At 50.1% G+C, this 23048-nt stretch overlaps 1 protein-coding gene across 5 annotated transcripts in view; it reads right to left on the bottom strand.

The window, feature by feature from the left end:
- The window catches only part of POC1A (POC1 centriolar protein A), a 70934-nt gene that overhangs the window by 11809 nt on the left and 36077 nt on the right, over positions 1-23048 (bottom strand). For all 5 annotated transcript variants that reach the window (XM_045530069.1, XM_045530070.1, XM_045530071.1 and 2 more), the window contains one exon: positions 9581-9724. In XM_045530069.1, coding sequence (XP_045386025.1) covers positions 9581-9724 — 144 coding nt within the window. The remainder of the gene's footprint in view (positions 1-9580; positions 9725-23048) is intronic.

Genomic DNA, 23048 nt, shown 5'->3' with positions numbered 1-23048 from the left:
TGCCTAGCTGGTGAGGAACACTCACCCCAGCTTGGGCCTTGAACCTGGGGGACTTAAAAGAATTGTGGGGCAGGGAGAGGGGGGTGGGCAGACAGGAGGGGCCAGCCCCCACCAGCTGGTCTTGGGAGGGAGGAAGCCTCCTGGCTTCATCAGGCAGCGGGGGATGGGAATTAAGGGAACAGCCTGGTTTCTCCCCTTCCCACCCTAGTCCTGGTCTAACAGTGGCTAAGAGCTCGAGGCCTGAGCTTCAGAGGGGAAGGAGACCAGATTCCCTCTCACGCTGATGTCCGACATGCTAATGTGCCCAGGATCACACACAGCTGATCCACACCAAAAAATGAAATTTCTAAAGAAATTCCTCCCAATCTTTCTAGGCTCAGAAACTGTCTTTTTAACCACTCCCCTTAACCCCACAGTCTGCTGCAAACAACACAGAATGAGCTTTTGGTCCCTTGAGCCCACAGGTCCATGTTTCTGTTTCACATTATCTCAGGAATATAGGATTTCTCTGACGTTTCTGCGTCCCCCAGCCCCCACCTCTACTGAGGATCAGCTCTCTTCAGCAAGTACACGAGACACTACTTTCTATCAGTAGATTAGCCACCAGATTAAAGAATCTTGGCTAATTTACCTTCCTCAGGGCTTTGCAGCAACTCCTTTTAAATGAACACAGCCTTTTCCACATCACTGCTTCCCCCCAAAGGAGAAACTGTAAAAAGCATGGCCACTTACCACCATTCATAAAACTGCTTCCGGGACCCATGGGGCACTGCTCACACCAGAAAGGAGGACAACTGAGCCACAATCCAATGACACTGGCCTGTGTTCAAGCACATCTCTGTGCCAGCCGTGTGCAGGCCACCAGGGAAGCCATGCGTCTGACCGGGACAGGCCCCAGGGTGAAAGATGCCAGTCATGCTGGGCCACAGGCTCTGCTGCACTCTGACTCCAGGGTGAGCCCTGACAGGGCTGAGCGTGGGGCCTGGACCTTGGCCTTGCCGCTTTCTGCATCCCATTTCTTCAGAGGCTGGCTTTTCCGCATCCAAATAAAGTAGCTAATTTACCAACACCTGATGAACACAAGTGTCCTGAGCTGGAGGGACTGCTTGGTAGCTTGTTGGAGGCCAGAAACCTCAGCACGGGCTGGCAAGTCAGGCTGCAGCTCAGCAGGACCACCTTAGGGAGGCACAGGCCGCCAGGGACTGAGTCTCATAGGCCTCCCCCTGTCCTGCCAAGCACTGGCGGAGCCACAGTGGGGAAATGTGGCCTCTCAGCCAGTTTTCTGGAGCCACCAGCATGGCCCAGATCAGAATGGGGGCACAGAATTGCTTCCCAAATGCCATGTCCTGCTAAAGTCAAGGCTTCTCTCTGTTTTCTCTTCCCCTGCCATGGCTACTGTGGACATGAGGAGGGTCTGTACCCACATAACAGGCTTGGATCAGGGCCTCTACAGAGCGAGTGGAGGGAAGTAGCAGGCTGACTGCAGCCTTTTCTGGCCCTGCTGTGGTGGCACTTCATTTGGGAGAGCACCAAGTAGCCTCAGGGCCAACCGTAATCAACCAGGCTGTGGCTGGGTTAATCACGAGCCTCACAGGCCCCTTTGGGGCTGCCTGTCCTAATATTCACAGGCCCCCTTCTTCAGGCCTGTGCTTGATCCTTCCTTGAAGGGCCCTCAGGTCCCCAGAGGAGCAAGAGCAAATCATCTGGAGTCCCCTTCTTCCCTGCGCTCAGAGTGAGCCCAAGTCAGCCTGAATGCGATGTCCTTGAATGGGCCTCACTCCCTGCTCCCAGCTTCTGCTCTCCACCATCACCCCCACCCCCTTCTCCCGGCCCTCTCCCCACCTCCAGACCTGCTCAGGGCCTCACAGAAGAAATCTCATACAACCGACCGTGAACATTCCCAGGCCCCAGAGGTAACCACAGCCACTGCTGAGCCCATCTGGCAGGCAGGGGCCTTCAATCTGCAGCTTCTTTGGAGAGCGGGTGCTTTTTGCCACAACCGCAGACAGGATAGAAGATGGAAAACCAAAGTTTTCTGCCAGACCCCCAAGGGAGCTGCCATCCAGCCGTGCTGCAATAACAAACACGAGCTTGCCCCATTTTTGAGTACTGCTAGCAGGCTGCATGCTTCGAGGGGAGGCCAGGCACTGGCCCTGACTTGGGACTTGGGGAAGACACAGCCTCCCCCATCCCTCCACATTTGCAAAGCCAGAGGAGCCTATGGGTAAAGTGCCAAAAAAGAGCAACAGGGCTGGGGAGGGGCCAGAGGCCCAGATGGATAAACATTTTTTACCAGTCCCTGTGCAACTGGCTAGAGACAGCCACCAAGTGTGTCCCTGGCACAGAGTAGACAGTATCTTGAGACCCTTGTTCCCCAGGAAGTGGTCTCTTAATAGAGGGAAAACAAGTCTCTCGTCTCTAAACCTCCAGGGGCAGAAGCGCAGCTTGTCCTGAACTTGACTTTGGCTGAAAGGGCAGACCCTGAATGTCCACAAAGAGGAGAATGGCTAAGTCCACTCTGGACCAAGCAGGTGAGGTGGCTAGATGTGCTGATGCAGAGAGAGGGTCCATCTGTGTAGGAAGGGCCACCCTTACACAGTGCAGCCTGTGAGCGGTAGCAGTGGCAGGAGGGCTACACATGCCCTGCAAACAGGGATCACTGTTGGATGTGCTGTGGGACTTTTACTCTAGACTTTCCCAACAAATGCCGTCTGGGCACACCTGGCCCAGGACTGACCCCCAGGGAAAATGGCATAACTACTTTAAAATCTGGAGTCTGTTTCCACAAACAGCAGCTGACCTTCCCAAGAAAGAAGGATAGACACCAAGACCCCCTGAGTGTGGTTAGGCAGGTCAGGCCACGTTAGGGCCCAGAATTCCCACCTTCCCCACCAGTGTGGAACTAGGTGCCTCACCTGAGCAGCCCATCAAATAGGGAACTGCCAGCACCATGGTGTGGGGGTGGGAGTGTGGGGGTATGTGTGTGTGTTAAGGTATCTAGAAGGAAATGGGCCATTCTCTCTTAACCCCCCAAAGCAAACAGGCAAAAATCCTTGGCCTTGTTGAGTTAGGTCAGCAGAGTTGAATGACCTGGACGTTTACCAAACTCAAATGCCAGAGACCCAAACCAGCAGGGCTGGTGGGCCTGCTCCCCGCCTGCTCCCCACTGCATACATTTTCAAGTCCCGGAGCCCAGAAGCCTCCATGAGTCATAGGCTGTGGCCAGCCTGAAGCACTGGGTGCCATAAAAAAACAGTTGGAGCAGGAATTTCATGGCTTGGTATTTTTAAAAAGCAGCAAGACGTGAAACTGGAGTCAAAAATAACTTTGCTTTGGGCTTCTGAGGCAAAACCACCAAGCTGCTTGTTGGGCCTGTGCCGGGCCCCTCACAGCAGCCTCCCCAATTCCTGGGTCACTGTCCATATCTCTGGCTCTAACCCCTCGCCCTAGGGAAGACCCAGGGTTTCTGCGACTTCCAGACACCACCTGAACCTGCTACTCCTGAGCAAACCGAGCACTGCACAGCAGCCCTTCTGGCCTCTGAGAGTCCATGGAGGAAGCCAAGGAGCCAATGGAGGGGTGAGCTCCACAGAAACGCTCTGTGTGGACATACCTCTCCCTGCCTACTGGTGAGTTTTCCAGCATCTGTGAAAAAGACGCCTAGATTGCTTGGCAGCACCCACAAGAGCATGAGGGGAAGAAGCACCAAGGGCCCATCGCCAAGCAGGCAGGCCGAGCAGCCATGGGGCCGGCCTAGAGTTCTCCAGGGGTGGCCAGAAAGGAAGGGTCTGGCCTGGGGGCAGGGCAGTTGAAATAAGGCTCCAGGGGAAGTGTGGCCCCTCCCGAGACGCTGACCCCTGCTGCTCACTCCATGGGATAGAGATAGATAGGCAGTCCCTAAAATCTCCTCTCTACAGAAAGCTAGAAAGAGGCAAAGCCAGGTCAGAGCAGCTGCAGCTTCTGAATCCTGGTCTGGGCTTTCCTCTGGACTCCTCATGCCTCTGGGGTTGAGCCAACTTTCTTAGAAGACTCAGGGCAGGCCCAGCAGGTGAGTGGCCCTGGGACAGCTATAGGACAGGCGTGTGCTCTCTCCAGAAGGGGCAGGGGAGGGGATAGGGCACAGAACAGGCTCACAGCAGAGCCCCTGCACCTCAACAATGGCCGTGCGATCTGGGTGGGGCATACACAGTGCACACACTCCTGACTTCAGCCCTTGTGCTCCTGAGAATTCCCTTAGGGGTTCTGAGGAACAAAAAGTCCCCCAAAGAAAAACCTAAGTTCCACTGTTAGGAAATACATTTTCTCCAAAAATCATTATCATAACTTGATCCAAAGAACAGCTGTCACTAGAAGTACTATATATATGTTTGAAGAGCTTCAATCTTGGCCCCTGATGCCTAGGTCCAGGTTCAAAGTTCTGATCTAATGGGCCCATGACCTATTCCTGATTTTCAACAGTCACTATGCCCACCCCAGGGCCTCTGTCACCTCCTATGCCCTCCTCCTTTCTAGGGCCTGGGGAAAGACCTCTTCTTTCTCTCCCCTCCCATGCTCCTGCCTAACTAGACACTAGAGTCTCACTGGCAACTCAAAAGCATTCCTGGGACTCGAGTCCAGCAGTTACAGAGGACTGTGGAATGTCTACTCCTGTCATTTCCGGGCCACCAGGCTGCCCTAGAGCTTTCCTCCATTGCCCCTCAGAGAACAATGACTCACCCTTGCTTCACAAAACAGCTGGCACCAGTCTAGCACACCCAGTTAACCAAGAGCTTCACAAGAGTGCTCAGAGCACCCAAGTAGGCATGACTGTCCCCATTTTACAAGAGAGGAACCTGAGGCTCTGAGACAGATGTCACCTGCCCAAGTTCACCCGGGTGATGAATGGTGGAGGTGCTCCTCAAATCCAGGAAAGCAGGTATGCCCAGGCTGATGGGCAGGTAGCTCACTGGGTCAGTAGAGCAGCCCTGAAACCCAAGGGGGAACCACTGCTCCTCACAACTGGTGGGGACGTTTGCAGCTGAACGAATCCCAGTGCTCAAAGCATGGCATCAGCTGGGATCAGGGCCCCAGGAAGCTCAGCAAAGGAACCAGAGAAGCCCCAAACAGCAACCTCTTGTAGGGCGTAAGGAAGGGTCTCTCCCACACAAGGGCAGGCCCAGGCAAGGGTGGTGTGTGCTCTCTAGCTGGTGACCTAAGTGGCTTGGCCTGCTGTGCTGTGTGATCACAGAGCCTGGAGCAAGAACTTCTGGCCTTACCTTTCAGGAAGGTCAAGTTTGGTTTGCAGATTTTCTTGATGAAGCCATCCCTAACTCTACTTAAACTGTTTTGCAAGGGAAGCTGGAAAAGCTCTGACCCACAGTGGTTGAGATCAGGATCACCTGGCTTCCTGGAGAAGCCTCAGGCTAGGCGGACCCAGAGGCTGGTCTGGGCACAACAAGCCATTATTAATGCCCTATCTGCACCTGGCATGATGCTGCTGCCAGGTAACAGGTGGAAGAATAACCAGGGCTGTGAAGGCAAGCCCTTGGAAAGTTGCAGGCCTCAGATAAACACCAGGAGGATGATAATTACGATGAGGATGTGATGCCCACACTCTGAGGACTTTCCATCTAAAACAACAATGTGGGGAAACCTGACAGGCCAGGACAGCCTGAAGACTGCTCCTGCCCGGGAGGGCACCGACAAGTGGGAGACAGGGCAAAGGGCCACGTACCTTGCAAGGTTATCCCAAAGTCTATTTTCCCCATATAAGTACACTTTTGATTAAAAAGTATGCATTTTATAAGAAAGGTATTCATAAAAAAGTAAAACAGTACAGCCCCAATTCAGGAGTTAAAGAACTGGATTTCTATACAATCCCCAAGTGCAGTTTGGAGAGGCCTTTTCGCCTGGGAGGGCTGGGGGGCAGCCACCACCCCACTTGGTAGCTTGTTCAGGAGGCCAAGAGCCTTGCCAGGGCCCGCCGTGGTCCTGCTTATCTCATCACCCCCTTTCCTGCAGTGAAACCTGGCTCCAAGCTGACCCCAAGCCAGGGCAGCTGCAGGAGTCACTTCCCAGGGGGTACACCATGACAGCTCTGCCCCTTGCCCGAGTCCCAGCCTCTGGGTCACTATCGCCACTCTGCCCCAGGCCCTCAGCATGCGTCAGACCTTGACTTTGCTCTGTTTAGTGTCCCACCAGGTAAAGCCCAAATTCCTGGGTTTCTTCATGTGTCACCTCACACCAGAGGACCCATGGCCTCCTTGACCTGGTGTGCTGGGCTCCCACCTGACACTCCATTCCACTCCTATGACCCTGGCTGCCTGCTCCTCCCTGGACTGGCTTTGACATCGGCAGAATCGGTCCTGAGGATGGGACAGGGTCTTACACAAGGCACAGCAGACAGAATGGCCTCAGTGGATGTGTGTGCATGGAGGGAACCTGCCACACCTCAGCTCTCAGGGCTGAGGAATGGCTCTTCTGGGCAGTGACAGGTCTAGCTTCATGAAGCAGTGGGGATTTGGGGTAGCTTATCCTGGTGCTGTCATGAAGATCTCCCCGCCCCCACCCTGCCTTAGATAATGACAACGACAGTAGCAGGAGCAGCATCTAACACGTCTGCAGCACATGGCATTGCTGGGCACTGTTTAGTGAGCCTCACACAGACTGACACATTTAATCCTTGCAAGAGGACTGTGAAGTTCTGTGTTTCACATTTGGAAAGTGAGGCACAGAGGTTAAGTGACTTGCCCAAAGTCACCAAGCTAGGCAGTAATGAAGCCAGGCATAGCTCTGAATCACTCCTACCCACGTTTGCTCAGCTTCCTGGCTTCCAGGCCTTTCTTTTGTAAAGAGGTGCCACTGAAGGGCTCACCTTGCAGGGGACTGCAGCTGGGTCCCTGGCCCACAGATTGGTGCCAAACGGACCACAAACACCTACAGAGGTGGCCTCGCTACACTGGGCCATACCAGCCTGCTGAGTAGGAAGACAGGCTTTGAGACTGTGAGCCTCCGTAATGGGGTGACCTGGTCACGTCCCCCAGGGGCTGGAGGTTCTGTGACTCACTTAGAAAACATCCCTGGCCACTGCCTGCTGCAGCCCACGGTTCTCCCCTGGAAGGATGTTCTGCAGGACATTGTCGAGACCCGAAGGACCCGCGAGGCAGTTTCACTCTCAGGGGCTGCTCTAAAGTAGAGCTCCTTGTGTGGGAGGGAAGGGGCAGTGAGGGGGATGGGACAGAAGAGCATGACTCAGATGGACGACTTTGAAGGAGGAGTCAGGGTTTGGGTGGCTGACTCCAGAGCACAGAGGCACTTCAGAACTGGACAGATGGTGAGGAGTGTGCACTGAGGGGGCGGCAGCCGAGGCCAGTGCCCACACACCAAGTAGGGAGCCTGGCTGAGCAAGCCACTTGGGAAGAGGGGTGGCGGTGGACACCTGGCTGCAGGCCTCAGGAGAGGGCTGGTCAGTCTGGACCATCCGGAGAGGGGCCTGCTCTGTGGGCCTGCCCTCTGCTGGGCTGAACCTGAGAGGAGGGAGTGGGGAAACTTCCGACAGCTCTGGCTGTGGCTGGAACACCCCAGCTAAAGCCTCAACTCTAGGAGAGAACATGGGCTTGGCAAACAACTGAGGAGAACAGGGGCTGATTAACACACATGCCCCTTGTACGGTTCTGAAAATGGGATGAACTTCAAGGCCTCAGCTGGGTCTTCATCTGTGGAATCCCAGTTTCCTCAGAACACATTGAGTCCATCAAGAACATTCCTCACTGTGGCATCCAGAAACACACAGACATTCGCCAGTTTTGCAAAGCAGGTGACTGGTTGATATTCTTGGCATCTGGTTGGGGATGGACTGCCATTTGGATTTGCAAAGGGGTTGAATGGTGTGAGGTAGGACCAGGGTTCCACAGAGACCCCCAGACACCCAGCCACAGGCCACAGGACAACCTTCAGTTATTCTCTGTGATGCAAGCTTCTTGCAAAGTTACTATCGTACTCCTAACTGCTACCACATAACAAAACCTTCCATGTGCACCCCTAAAAAACAGTGACAGAAAATGTTTTTAGTGTTATATTCGTCTGGATCCAATGAAGCTATTTTTAACCATCTTCTCAGACTCAATTTCCAATTTTATCCTATAAAGTTCTAATTGATTCCACCTCCCCTGATCTCTCACTTGACGAGGCTGTGAAAAACATTAGGCGCTTTCTGATGGGTTTGAAATAGGTATTTTTTTAAGTCTTTGCATGCTGCTCACATCTCCCTTAGCACATGCCTTCTTCTCGGGTTTAGCAGGCTTTCAGCAACGACTGCACACAGTGCCCTGCAGTCTCACAACCCCCCCATAACACCCGGCCTTTCCCCTCAAGTGTGCTTCCTTCAGTGGGCCCAAGGTGTGCAGTCCCAGGTGGGCTCCTGTGACGTGCCATGGACAATGTGAGACAACGCAGAAGAGCTTTCCTCACTTAGCCCATGTTCCCGAGGTGGGGAAAGGATGCCATGCCACTTAGAGACACCAAGGGTCCTTTGCGTCCTTCGTGTGGGCTGAACTGGGGACCACTCTTCCTGCTGCCCCCCACCCCTGGCTTTAACACCTCTCTCTTTTCCTCGTGGACTGGATTATGTCCCTCCTGCAGCCTCACTCTACCCATGCGCTGGAGTGGGAGAGGGGGATCTGCAGAGTCCCAGCCTGGCATCAAGAGCCAAGGAACTGGAGAACCTTTAAACCCTGCCCTGCCCCCACCCCCACCACCTACCTGCCACATGCCAGGCACCCTGCACTTCTCTTGTTCCCTGGATGTGCCCATGGCCCCCTCCAGACCTGCTGGCAGTCTGCTCCCTCTGCCAGGACCACTCTCCGTCCTTAGGGTGAGATACCCGCTCTGGGCATGCCCCCAGTGCTGGCCGCCACCTCTTGTCAGGGCACTTTGCATTTACTGAAACTGTTGCACTATGGGTCTGTGATACAAGCTACCAACCTAAGACCTAAAGGGCGGGGCCACATCTATCTCGCTGATGAGTGTGGTCTGGGCCACAACCAACCTTTATTGAGCAGCTACCTGAGACAGGCATGGGCCAAACACTTCCACAGATTCATCTCCCTTAGTCCTCACCATGACCACCCGTACGTTACAGATAAACACACCAGAGCTTAGAGAACTGAAAGGATTTCCCCAGCGTTGCTCAGAGGATTAGGAAGGGACCACACTCAAACTCAGTGCCTAGGCTCTCAGAAGCCTAGACTCACTGCTCACAGTTCCCTGACATGTCCCTGGAGTGCCCACCTAGCAAGGAGGGGGATGAATGGACACACACAATGTTTCTTTCAAAGTCTGCTGTGGCCCAGGCCAGCTCTGAGTGGGTACACTCTGGAAGGACCCAGTGTTGGTGATTTTGGAGTCTAGTGGTCCAGCCAGGGCTTAGATGGCTCTGAGAGCCAGGACCCTGGGGCAGGCACTGTTATTTCATTAATGTGGACTGGAAAATAGGTCCATTATAATTATGTTTTTTAAAAATGCAGCACTTGCTGGCCAACTTCAAATCATCCAAATACCAGCTCAAATGCATGTGACTGGGTGAACTCACACCACGGCCTACCTGGGTGAGGACGTCCAGCTGGCCCACGATGTGCTCCAGGGTGCTGGTCAGCGTCTGGGGCAGGCTGACGGGCTCCGGGGGCTGGCTCTGCACCGACTCCAGACTCTTGCCTCTGCCTGGTGGGATGGGGAAATCCACTGCTGGCTAGGTAAAGATAGAAAGAAAACAGTCCCTCAGCCTATTCAGTGCTTTAGGAAAGACTGAGAGAGAACTAGCCCCTTCAAAGGATTAAAGGGAAAACCACCAGCAAACTTCAAAAAATGAGTTCCAAGTGTCGGTGAGAAACGGCAATGTGGCGGTGTTCCCACATCCGGGTGCACACACCCACCTTTCCGAGCAGAGGCCATGAGTGAGGAGCAGAGTCAGAGTACCTGGAGGTCCAGGCCGGAAGGGGACTGCAAGGGATAAGCAGGTGGGCCGCGATTGCCCTCAGCCTGCTCTCAGAGGCCCTCAGGGAGCCTGGCCTGTCTCCCGTCTCTTCATGCAGCTTGCACCCACCAGCAGGCATCCTGGTGAGGCCAGAGACATCGAAGCTGGGCCTGGCTCTGAAGTCACTCCTCCTCCTGGTCAGCTCAACTCCAATTCCCCACCCTCCTGCACAGAGATGTCCCAGGCTTCACTAATGCCTTCCCAAGGCCCCAGGAGCTGTGGCCCAGAACTGGGGTAGGAGTGGCGGTGGTGAGAGATCACCTGGGAAAATAAAGATGTTTCTGTGAATGTCCTCATCAGAAGGCTGGCAGGAGTCAGCATTCATAGGACAGACACTCCTGGGCTGCTTCAGAGAGGACTCTAGGAATGAGGGGCATGGGTGCTTCTGCCTAAGGCACTTCAGTCCCCAAATTCAGAAAAGTCAGCCTCCTGCTCTACACAAAAACAAAGGCTTCTCCTGACTTAGGAAGTGCCATGCATGTGTTCAGCAGGCCAGGATGCTGGAGCCAGGGGTACCCGAAGGCAGAGCTAGCAGATGCCCCAGTTCTGGTCTTGGAGCCTACAATTCTCCTGTGGACTTGTTCCCAGTGGGCATGTGGCACTCAGTGATGGCCCACACTCTCGGCCAGCCCCAAAGCCTCAGCAACCCATAAATGCAGTCACACTTGGGGCTCTGGGTTTTAAACCACTACCTCACTAATGGACATTCCAAATGTTACCACGTCACTCCTCAGCTTCACTAGTCCTCCAGGGCTTTCTGCCACCTTTGGGTGAAAATCCAAACTGCTTGGCAAGGCACCCCAATCCGGCCTGCCTCATTCCTGAGCTTCTCTCCTTCCTTGAGCCCAGCTCACATGGTCCTCTCCACTGGGGATGCCCTCATCCGCCCTCCCAACCCTAACACTCCATCCCCCCCACCTCGCAAGGCCCCCTCCTAATCAGGAGCTCCTCTGTGCTCCTGCTTGCCTGCATCTACCCCATCCCTGCCCTGTTCCTCCAGCCACTGCATCTCTAGGCCCAGGCTGAGTCACCTGACTGGGATGATCAATGCCAGCCTGTCCACGGAGCCCACCAGCTGCCACTGTGTCTGCACCCTGTCCCTCCTCTTGCTTGCACTCATCACTCCTCTACCCCAAAACCCAGGACATCACTGCACTCAAAGGTCACCATATACCATGGAGCCAAGGGTACTCCACTGAGAAGCCTCCCACCCCCAGTGCCACAGCCAGTGGAGTATACTGGCCATGGCTGGGGCTCATCTAGGATGTCTGTACACCCACCCACCACCCAGCCCTGACAACACTCGGTTGCCTGCAGACCCACCGTCAGCAGTTGGCAGCATCCATTCTGAGTCTCATCTCTTGGACTAACCAACAGCAGCCCAGCCTTGGGAATATTCTCTGCCCTAGACATGCTTACCTTGGTGGGCATCAGAGTCCTTGAAAAGAATCAGCCCAGGAGAGGATTCCCAACCAGCAAAGGAGTTTAGGGCATGGACCCTACCTGGATATTTTTCATTACGAAATCTCACAGAATCTAATCTAACTCATAAATCACAAACTCTCAAGGGCATGTTGATTTGAACTTGCAAAAATGCAGGCCATAGTGGCTAGAGAACTTGAATGTGAGACACGAGCCAGAGGGATGTTCTTGAGAACAAGAGCAGTGCTGGGTCCATAAGCCCATCGCTGGCATGTCTGCTGTGCCTGCAGCCACTGTATAAGACCTTGGCCAGCAGGGCTGGGTGGGCTCTTCCAGTCCTCCAGGAATCAACGCACTTCAGATCTCAATGCCCACCCAGAAGTCCACCCCAAAAGGAAACATTTCAGAAGCCCACCAACCTTGCCAAGACAGCTTTCGGCCCACCACAGTGGCCCTCAGACCCATGCAGTTCTGACGGGAGATGCAGCATAGTGCAGTGGGCAAGAATGGTGACTCAGGCCTCAGCTGAAACCCAAGCCCCACCCCTGACCGGCTGGGTGGCAGCAGGCAAGGGGCTTAACTTCTCTGGGCCTCCACTTCCTCATCTATAAAATGGGGGTAACTACTGGGCCAGTCCGTCAAAGGGCTGGGCTGTGAGAGGCGCTTATCTGAAGTCACCAGCAGACCTTTCTTGAGAAATACCCACAGTCCTGTGCTCGCTCTTTCCAGAGGACCACCTTCCAGACACGCACACTCTTCCACTGGAGGGAGGGTGCAAGCAGGCAGCCCTTCTGTCCTGACAGCCGCCACTGTCATGCAATGGGCCAGACGGGTGCTGCCTGCTGCCTAGGAAGGAGGGAATGGAAATTCTGAGTGTTTCTGTAGAATGGCCCAGAAACCGACAGTGCTGAGCTCCACCTCTGGACGCACAGTGGATGCGGGAGGGAGGGTGAGCACCGCTGACTTTAGCAACAGAAACCTTCCTTCTGAGCCAAAGCTGGGCTAGCTCTAGGGAGTACTAAGGACAGCGGCCACAGTGCTCTGAGCTGGAGAGGTGGCCTTTAGAAAGAGGGTCGCAGGAACGACCACGTTTTCCCCTCTACACCATGCTTTTAGTGGGCTCTCTCCATTTTATAACAAAGGAAACTGAGGCTCAGACAGAAAATGGCTATCCGAAGATCCCCAGCCTCAAACTCCCAGGGCAGCCCGGAGCCATTTCTCTGCCTCCTTGCTCACTCGCATAAGAAGACATCATAGCACTTAACACTCCACCAGTCCCGCAATCACTATTGTTTACTTGCCCCTTACTGTGTGCCCTCATTTAATGTCACCTCACTTAATACATGTCACCTCACGTAATCTTTATGATGTCCCTTCACAACGGGTATTAACCGTATTTTTCAGATATGGAAACCTCAGCTCATAGAGGTTAAGTAACTTTGTCTGAGTCACCGAGCAAATGACAGAGTTGGGATCTGAACCCAAAGTGCAGACTATTCCCAGACATCTGGCAGGTGGCATTAGCACAGCAGGGCTTCCATAAGCACAGCTCCTCTCCTGCATCCTTATGCAGGTCCCAGCTTCTGGGTCTAACGCTTTTTGCATCACTCCCCGACCTGCTCCCGGGAATGCCTGCCCAGCACAGAGCTGAACACAGAGCAGGTCCTCTACAAACACTCAATGCCTCAGAAAGCTGCGCCTACCACAGTAAAACTCTGAGTCATGGAACCGCCCCAACGTCTGCACTGCCAAAGGGCCAGCAGCAGCCCTGCCCCCACGGCACTGCAGCCACTCACCTGCACTCAGCACTCTAGCTGTGGCATTTCCCTGAGAGCTTGGCAAATAAAGAGAAAGCGGAGATAAGAACACCACACCCAGAAGTAGGAAGAGCCTCTGTACTGGGACTGTGAGTAATGACAGTGGCAGAAGAACCTGAGCAGCACTTAAAAGCAAAAATCACACCAGCATTTTGCCTGTTCAACATCAAAGGGTCCTGGGGCCTTTGCCTGGTGGTTCTCAGTTAAGTACATCATGAGTAAATTGCAACAAAGACTAACCTATACACACATATAGATCCATACCAAGTCAACAACTTTTCACTTTTGCCAAATATTAATATAACATCTTACTATCAAACTAAAAAAAAAAAAAGGTGACTCTCAAGAGATGAATCTATTTTACCTGTGGAAATCTCACTTGGGGTCTACAGTTGTCATCTTACTCCTCACGCCACCCTAGTGTGGGACCCTGGGCTCTCAAGGTAAGTGAATGTGTTGCCTGCCTCAGTTCCCCTTTCCTTTGCTGCCAGAGCTCTGCACTTCACACACAGCAGGAATTGCATAAATATCTGCGGTTGATGCTCAGCCATCCAGACAGTGAGGAACCAAATAAAAAAACTTCATTAAAAAACAAAACAAGCTGGGAGTGGTGGCTCATGCTTGTAATCCCAGCATTTTGGGAGGCCGGGAGTATTGCTGAAGGCCAGGACTAAGGCTTACGACCAGCTTTAGCAACATAGTGAGACCCCTACCACCAACTCTAACGCTACAAAAAATAAAGTTGAAAAACAAAATAAAATAGAATAGCTTGTCGGTCTTCCTGTGACAAGAAATCAACTCATCTGGGTTGACTTCTCATCTCTGGGTTAACTATGGTCTCACTTTTTCATCAAGATGCAGGTATGGATAAGGAACTTCTGCCTGGAGTAGAGAAAGTTGGGGAAAGTGTTAATCCTATCCTAACAAGAAAAAGAATGACACTCTAGAAGAATCATAACTTTTCTTAAATCAGAGAGCTGGGGTCACAGAGCAACAAACTAGCCTGAACGCTAAGGAAACACAGACTCTTGCAAGGAAAACAGGAAGTGAGCACCACGTGTGGCAAAGCATGAGCAGAAATACCCAGTGCCACACAAGTTTTAACAAATGGTTGCAGGCCAAGTGTGGACTAGCCTAAGAGTGCAGAGCCCCTGGGAGCCACAGATACAAGCGGAGCTTGCACCCACTTGCAGGTTCTTCTACACAGACTTGCACCGGGCATTCGTGAGAAAGACTGGCGGTAGGGCAGTCAATGGGAGAAAACCATCCGTGGAGGTGCAGGCTCAGAGGAAGGGAGTGGACAAGGAAAAGGTATGAAGTCCTGCCAGGACTTCTCCCCTACAGAATAAAATCCTTAAGCTACTGGGGAAGAGCAAAGATAAAAACCCCTCTGTCCTTGAGGAAGAGGCAGGAAACCATCCTGAGCTGAGATTATCAGTCTTCTTTGATCGAGGGAGGAGCAGGACTGACAATTCCCTACTTCTGAGACCCAGGGACATAGGGCCTGTCTAACATTGAAGCTGGGTCAGGACAATAGAGAACTCCCCTAACAAAGCTAGCATGCACCAAGTACTAAGAAACAGTAGCCTGTCGATGGCGGAGGGCTGAGAGCAGGGAAAGGAGCCTGCCCCTATGAGGGAAGGCTGAAGGCAGAGGGTGGAGCAGGAACACTGAGATCCAACACCCAGATCCCACCCTAAGTGCAAGGTAACACTAAACTAAGCTGAACTCCTAGTAACATTGACTCCATCTCTACTGTCCTAAACATGATGTCTGGCATTCAGTCAAAAACTGTGAGCTCATCCCTCAGGTCTGAAACAGAAAAAAAAAAAAAAAAAATTGTGGAGAAAAAAAAAAAAACCCACTGTCAAGAGACAAAGCAATCAGCAGCACCAGACTCAGATGACCTAGAGGTTGGCACTATCAGATATAAGTTTAAAATAACTATGATTAATAGGTTAAAGGTTCTACCAGACAACACACATGAACAAATGGAGAATTTCAGCAGAAACACAGAAACTAGAAGAGTCAGATGGAAATGATAGAAACATAATAAGAAACCCATATCAGAGATGAAAAATGGCTTTGATGAGCTATTAGTAAGCTCAACTCAGCTGAGGAAAATAGTGACCTTAAAGACAGATCAATTCCTCAAAATGAAATATAAGAGGGATAGAGCAGAACAGAGCATCTATAAGCTACTACTGGGACAATCTATAAGCTACTATAAGGACTATAAGCTACTATAACAATCTATAGCATCTATAAGCTACTATAAGGACAATATTGTTTAAGACATGGGCAACTGGAATCCCAGAAGGAGAGAGAGAGAAAAGAGACATTTCTTACAGTACAAATTTCCTGGTAATGAATTCTCCCAGCTTTTGTTCAGGAAAAAAAAAAAAAGTCTTCATTTCCCCTTTTCTGAAGATATTTTTGCTGAGTACAGAATTTTGGGTTGGCAGTTTATTTTCTTTCAACACTTTAAAGACATTACTCCATTCTTTTGCTTTGTATAGTTTCATATGAGAATTTTTTGTAATTCCGACTTTTGATCCATTATATGTCTTTCTCTGGCTACCTTCGGATTTTCTCTTAATCCTTGGTTTTCAGAAGTTTGAATATAACTCTTCTAGGGTTTTGTTTTTGGCTTTTTATCTAGCTTGTTTGTTGTTTCTCTGAGCTTCTTGGACCTATGGTTTGATGCCTTTCATTATTTTTTGGACATTCTTGGTCATTATATTTTCAATAGCACCAAAAACACATAAAATGTTTATTAGCTCCCCAGGATTGCTATAATAAATTGTCATGTTTGGTGGCTTAAAACAACAGAAATTAATTGTTTCACAGTTCTGGAGGCCAAAAGTCTGAAATCAAGGTTCAGCAGGACCACGCTTCCTCCGGAGGCACTAGGGGAGAATCCTTCCTTGCCTCTTTCCAGCTCCGATGGCTCCAGGATTCCTTGCCTTGTGGCTGCATCACTCCATCTATGCTTCTGTCTTCACAGGGCCTGTCCTCTTACCTCTGTGTGTCTCTTATAAGGACACTTATCACTGGATTGAGGACTCATAATCCAGGATTATCTCATCTTGAGTTTCTTAATTACATCTGCCAAGACCCTTTTCCCAAGTAAGACCACATTCACAGGTTCTGGGGGTTAAGACATAGACATATCTTTTAGGGTCTACCATGCAACACACTACAAAATGCTTAGGTATAAATCTAACAACATATGTGCAAAATTTGTATACTGAAAACTACAAAACACTGATGAGAAAAATCAAAGATCTGTATCAATGAAGAGATATATGTTTATGTATTGAAGATTTAATGTTGTTAAGATGTCAATTCTCCCCAAAATCATCTGTAGGCATCGAGAAGTTGGTGCTAAAATTTATATGAAAAGTCACAATCCATAAAAGAGAAAATTGATAAAATAAACTTCATCAAAATTCAAAATTGCTCTTTGAAAGACCCTGTTAAGAAAATGAAAAGAAAAACCACAGACTGGGAGAAGGTATTTGCAAATCAAGTATCTGGTAAAGGATTTATATGCAGGATATACAAAGAACTTTTAAAACTCAATAATCAGAAAACAAACAACTCGATTAGGAAAAACAGGCAAAAGATTTGAACAGATACTTCATCAAAGACAAAAGGCAATACATATATATATATAGATATATTTATATCTATATGTAAAGATGGCAAACAAACATAAAAAGAGGCCAGGTGCAGTGGCTCACACCTGTAATCCCAGCACTCTGGGAGGCTGAGGCAGGAGGATCACTTGAGGTCAGGAGTTTGAGACCAGTCTGAGTAACAGTGAGACCCCATCTCTACTAAAACTAGAAAAATTAGCCGGGTGTCATGGCATGTGCCTGCAGTCACAGCTACTCGGGAGGCTGAGGCAGGAGGATCACTTGAGCCCAGGATTTTGAAGTTGCAGTGAGCTACAATGATGCCACTGCACTCAAGCCTCGGTAACAGCGCAAGACTCTGTCTCAAAGGAAATAAAATAAAAAAATAAAAAGATGCTCTACATCATTAATCATTACGGAAATGCAAGTTAAAACCACAGTGAGATACCAGTATGCTAAAGTTAAAAATGACTGACCATACCAAGTGTTGGTGAGGAGGTGGAGAAACCTGAACTTTCATGCACTGCTGGCACCAATGTAAGATGGTACAACCATTTTGGAAAACAGGCTGAAAGTTACTTACAAGGTTAAATATACATGTATTATATGTCCCAGCTATTCCACTCCTATTTACTCAAGAAAAATGGAAGCATATATCTATAGAAAAATACATACATGAAAGTTCACAACAGCTTTATTTATAATAGCCAAAAATTGAAAATATGCACATGTTCACCAACAGATCGATAAACATACTGGGGTATAGCCATTCAGTGGAGTACTAGTCACCCACAAAAAGGAATGAACTACTGATGTGTGTAACAACATGGGTCAATCTCAAATTAGGCTGAGTGAAAGAAACCAGGCCAAAAAGAATACATAACTGTGTAATTCCATTTGTATCAAATTCTAAAAAATAGTGACAGAAAGCAGATTAGTGATTGCCTGGGCCTGGAGGGGGAGGGAGTAGATTGACTATAAAGAGGCACAAGGAAACTTTTTGGGATGATGGAAATATTCTATATCTTGATTGTGATGGTGGTTATAGGACCATACCTGTTTGTCAAAACTCAGAGAACTGTTCACTTTTTAAAATGGTGAATGCTACTATTTGTAAATTATAAAGCCTGACCAAAACAGAAAAAGATGTGGTTACAACTGCAATGTCCCCAGGAGCCCAACCTACACATCACGTGACACACTTGACACTACCCACCGCTGCCACTCTGCACTCAAGGTAAAAATCAACACCTCTTCACAGGGCATTACCAGTGGGCAAAACCCAAGGCTGAAGACCCCAGGCGAGGCCCACAAGGCCCACCATCGGTCTGGGGATTTCAGTTTCCAAATGCAGAAAGCCAGAGAGTCACACTTCAGTGCAGTTCAATTCCCAAAGCCTCAATCTCCCAGTGGAAGTTAAGAGAGCAGCAGACATCCCCAGGCAGAGTGTCCCAAGCAGCAGCTGCCTAGTCTACACAGTGTCAGGCCTTAGCTGCTTAGGGGTCCACACGTAGCTTGACAGGGGCTAGCAGCCAGGAGTGGCTGAGCTTGACCACAAGATGGTATGAGCTGACTTGGCAGAACACCCGCCTCTGGGGGGTAGAGTGGACAATTATGAACAACTGCTCAAGGTGGAAATTTCCCTTTTAATTTCTAACATTGGACCTCATCCTCTGTCCAGCCTGCTTCTGAAACTGAAACTCTGTAATGGACAAAAGTATGCAGAAACTGGTCCGTAGCTTGAGTCTGGGCCAGAGAAGGGAAAAGGAGGTGACATGAGGCTAAGAGCTGGGCTATCTCACTCATATCCTTCTTGGGCAGACCCAGGTGGGCATCCTGTCTGGCTGCTGCCCACTTAAAAAACCAAAGCATGTCACTACATTCCCAAAGCAGGGCTGAGCACAAAACAGGAAGAAATGGACACACATGCGCGTGCACATGCACACACAACACACACACACACACACACACACACACACACACACTGATTAAATCTTTTCACTGACTCTTTCATTGGACTGTGAATTGCTACTCTGCTAAGTGAGGATAAGGAGGCTCACAGGCACAGATGTGTCTTAGTCCGGGCCTCAGGCCTTTGGCTTGGACAATTTGCCCTCAGGAGCAGTTAACAGGCATCCATGTCTGCCTGCCTCCATGTTTGCTAAACCTGGCCCTGGGGACGGAGGCAGGGAACAGGACAGAGCTCACTTGGGCTCAGCCTCATGTCCAGCTTCTCAAGTGGAAAAGGCAGGGCTGTTTTCTCAACTCAAAACTCAAAAGAAATCCTGGTACTGTATTCACCACACACATTTGCAGACTAGATATACTACAGCCTTATTTGCCCTATAATTTAGTGTTCCGGCCTGGAATCCAACAAGAGAGGAAACTTCTGGTACTAAACATAGCTCTGAACCCAAGAGGAATTCTGGTTTCTTAAAACCAACTAACTTTTGGCAGTCCTACCAATGTTATTCCGAGCAGCCTGAGCGTGACGGTGGGGATTGGTACTGCTGCTGGCTTTCATCTAGGGTATGAACATACAGGGTGCCTGCTCACGTTCCTCACACCAGGCTGCAAGGACAGCAGGGTGCTGGGTCATCTGTGAAAGCTCAGGGACACAGAGACACAGGACCTGGGGGCCTCTAAACCAAACCAGATGCCCCAGGCCCCCACCAATGGGAAACAGGGTGCTCTTTGGACTAAAAATTATGAAGAGGTTGGAGGGTGGGTCTAAAATGGAGGATAAGGAATCTGCATACCTGACCAACTCCTGGATTCCAGCCTTTGGCACAGAACAGTGCTGCCCAGGTCCCAGGACCACAGGCTGCGTGGCCCACTTTCTCATCTCACATTCACCCTCAGAGAGTAGTCCTTTTGAGGCAGGGACCACAGGCACCTCTGTCATCCTATTATTACACCTGTGTCACTCAGAGGCGTTGAACATGTGGGAAATGCTATTAATAAATACATAAACCAAGGAACCCTCTCTCCTCATCCAGGCTCAAGTCAAGCCCGAGGCCACCATGCCAGAGCTGTGACAGTCACCTCCAGGCTAACAGCCACCCCTGGGCTAACCCCCACCTATCTGCTGGCTTCCCGGCCTCACTCTCCAAGGGTTTCCAAGTATTTCCCCACACAGGAAAGGGGCGGATTTTTCAAAAGAGCAAAAGATTGCCTTGGAAGGCAGGAAATGGAATATTATTAGGTGCCCAGATATACCCCCAGGAGAAAGAAGTGGAGCACGAAGCTCTCTCCTATTGAAATGACACACACAGGGGAAGGGATCCATGGGGGGCAAAGGAGACGAAGAAGGGAGGGGAAGGCTAAGCAATTTCAAACTGGTGGAGGCCGTGAGAAGGCAAGCAGCCATGCCCACCATGCAGCGAGAACATTCCTTGGCACAGAGGAAGTCCCCGGCCCTCTTCCCTGGAGGGGTTCTAAGGTGGGCAAAGAAAACAACTGCCAGCTTTTAGGGGCTGGAGCCCTCCAGATCATCACACTTGTTACAGCCAGAAAAACACACTGGTGGGCAGAAAGGCGGAGCTGGGTTCAGGAACACAGAGCGGGAGAGGGCAGGGCAGGGCAGGGTGCGGGGTCTGGGACCTGGGTGGCCCACAGAAGCCTTAGAAGAAAGTAGGTCCATCCCGGGCCAGGACCACACCCCTGCTGACAGTCTATCCTGGAGTTGCTGGAGCAGATGCACCTCAGGAGCACCCTCAACCCCACTCTGCAAGCCCCATGCGGGTGCCCAGCACCTGTGTAAGATTATTCCCCTTGAACACATGAGCTCCTTTTAGGGCTGCTCTTGTTCAGTTCAGTTCCACGAACATTCCCAAGGGCCCACTATAAACCGGCACTGAGTATCTTAGGGTTACCTACTGCCTACCTGGAGACAGAAATGCCTACCCTTACCACAGCAAACACTTGAACAAAGGCACCCTGAGATGGAGAAGATTAAGGATTCTAATAAAGCCCAAGTGTTGACTGTAGTTTTTTTTTAAATTAAATTGCTTTGAACTAATTTTAGACTTGGAGAAAAGTTGCAAAAAATAGTAGAGAATTTCCATATATCCTTTTCCCAGTGTTAACATCTTATATAACCATAGGATAGTGACCAGATCAGGAAATTAACACTGGGACAAAAACCATTAACCAAACTGGGTACGCCACTCGAGCTTCACCAGTTTTTCTACTAATATCCTTGAATCCTGATGTTCCAGAATTCTACCTACGGTTTCACATTGCATTTATCATATATCTAGCCCCTCCTCCAATCTGTGTCAGTTTCTTAGTCCTCCCTTGTCTTTCATGACCTTGATACTTTGGAAGAATACTGATTAGTTATTTTGGCAGATGTCCCTCAATTTGGGTCTGTCTGATGTTTTATCATGATTAGACTCAGGTTATAAATTTTGACACTACCACAAAAGTGATCTGCATGCTATCACAGGGTTCATGCGGACAGGACTTATATTACTGGTGGTGTTGATTTGATCAATAATGACACTGACCTCTCTGCCAGGTTTCTCTAATGCAAAGTTCCTGTGTAGTTAATTTGGGAGGGGGGGCTGGAGATTTTTTAAAGGGAATGTGTTGCCGTCATTACAAATTCCATGTGTCAGCCCAGCTTGCTGATGGCTGCAGCTGCCCCACAGATGAGAGGCATCTAATGAAGATGAGCAGCAGAGCCGACATCTCTGGAAGACGCCAAGGCTCTCAGTGACAAAGAGGAACAGTAGCGGTTTATTTATAGATCCACTTGAAGACAGCTCATTGTAACTACTGGAGTTGAATTTTTAAAACCTCAGGAACAAAGGCTAGCTATTTTAAACTCTCCTTGCACTTAGTTCAATGGAGAGTGTTAGAGCCACCAACCACACCCCGGGCATCACTCCCAAGCTCTGTAATTCATATTTTGTGCAGCAGTACAGGACTCATGCCAAGCCTGCCAAGACAGATAACTGGGACTGGCTCTGCCCAACCCACAGAGGCAATGGGTCTCAGACCAACCACAGCCCTCCACCAGACGCCCCATGCTTTCCAGGGAGGAGTCGCGGGAGGCTGTGTCCCACGGGATCTCATGGCCTCTCCTTTCCTGGAAAATGAAGTTGCAGACAGCTGTTGTGAACCAAGGTTACATCACCTCTCTTCCTCCCTCCCTCTGCAGGCTTTGAAAAGGGCCAGCACCCCCCAGCGGATGCCTGCCCCAGGACAGCTGACAGGAGCTGGCCCACCTGCGGCTGACACATCTCCAGGAAGGAACAAGGTGCTCACAGTACCAACCCCTCCCTGAGGATAGTGGGAGGGTGGCTTGAGCCCAGAAGCCTCTCTACCCCAGCCCAGTAACAGCTCCAGGCCAAAGACTCCTCAGCCACCCCATGCACCAGAACCAGGGACAGGGGTGAGGGGGCCAAGGGTTTTCTCAAAGCTTCCCATGTCCTTATTTGAACAAAAAAGCATAAAAGAACATTTCTGACACAATGCAGAAAATGAATATGGACTAGGTATTTGATATGAAGGAATTATTAATTTTGTTGGATGTGATAACAGCACTGCCATTATGTAACCAAGAAAACTCCTTATTTAGGGGAAAATGATCTATCTGGAATTAAAAAAATATTCTAACCCTTCTAAAAAATGTGAGTGGAGACAGATGAAATAAGATTGGCAAAATGCTTAAGCTAGGTGAGGGGTACATGGGGGTTTGTTATATTATTCTCCCTACCTTTTGTGCTAACTTGAAAATTTCCACAATACAAAGGTGTTTTGTTCAATAAAAAAAGCTTCCTGGTGACTGACATGAGCTGTGGAACTGAGGCCAGGTGAGTGGGACCCCGACAGGAAGCTGAGCCTCAGGATCACCCCTACTCCAATGTCCTGGGATTTGCAAGTTAGGAGGCAAATGACTTTGTCTAAGTCCATGGAATGTTCCAACCAGCCTTTGGCACTGTCACAGAGAAAGCCCCTGATGGCACCGAGAGTATTCAGCAAATCCTGCAGCGATGTCCAGACCTTCAAAGAAACTAATTGTAAGATAATCTCCATGGAAACCATCTATTCTGATTTTTTCCCATGGTAACCAATAAGAACATAAACACAAGTACCATCCAACACCCTTACAACACATGGGCAATGCTGCTATCCAATCTGGAAAACATA

This window comes from Lemur catta, chromosome 18 (genome assembly GCF_020740605.2).
Source record: "Lemur catta isolate mLemCat1 chromosome 18, mLemCat1.pri, whole genome shotgun sequence".
NCBI classification, from domain to species: Eukaryota; Metazoa; Chordata; class Mammalia; order Primates; family Lemuridae; genus Lemur; species Lemur catta.
This window is presented reverse-complemented; position numbering and strand designations above follow the sequence as displayed.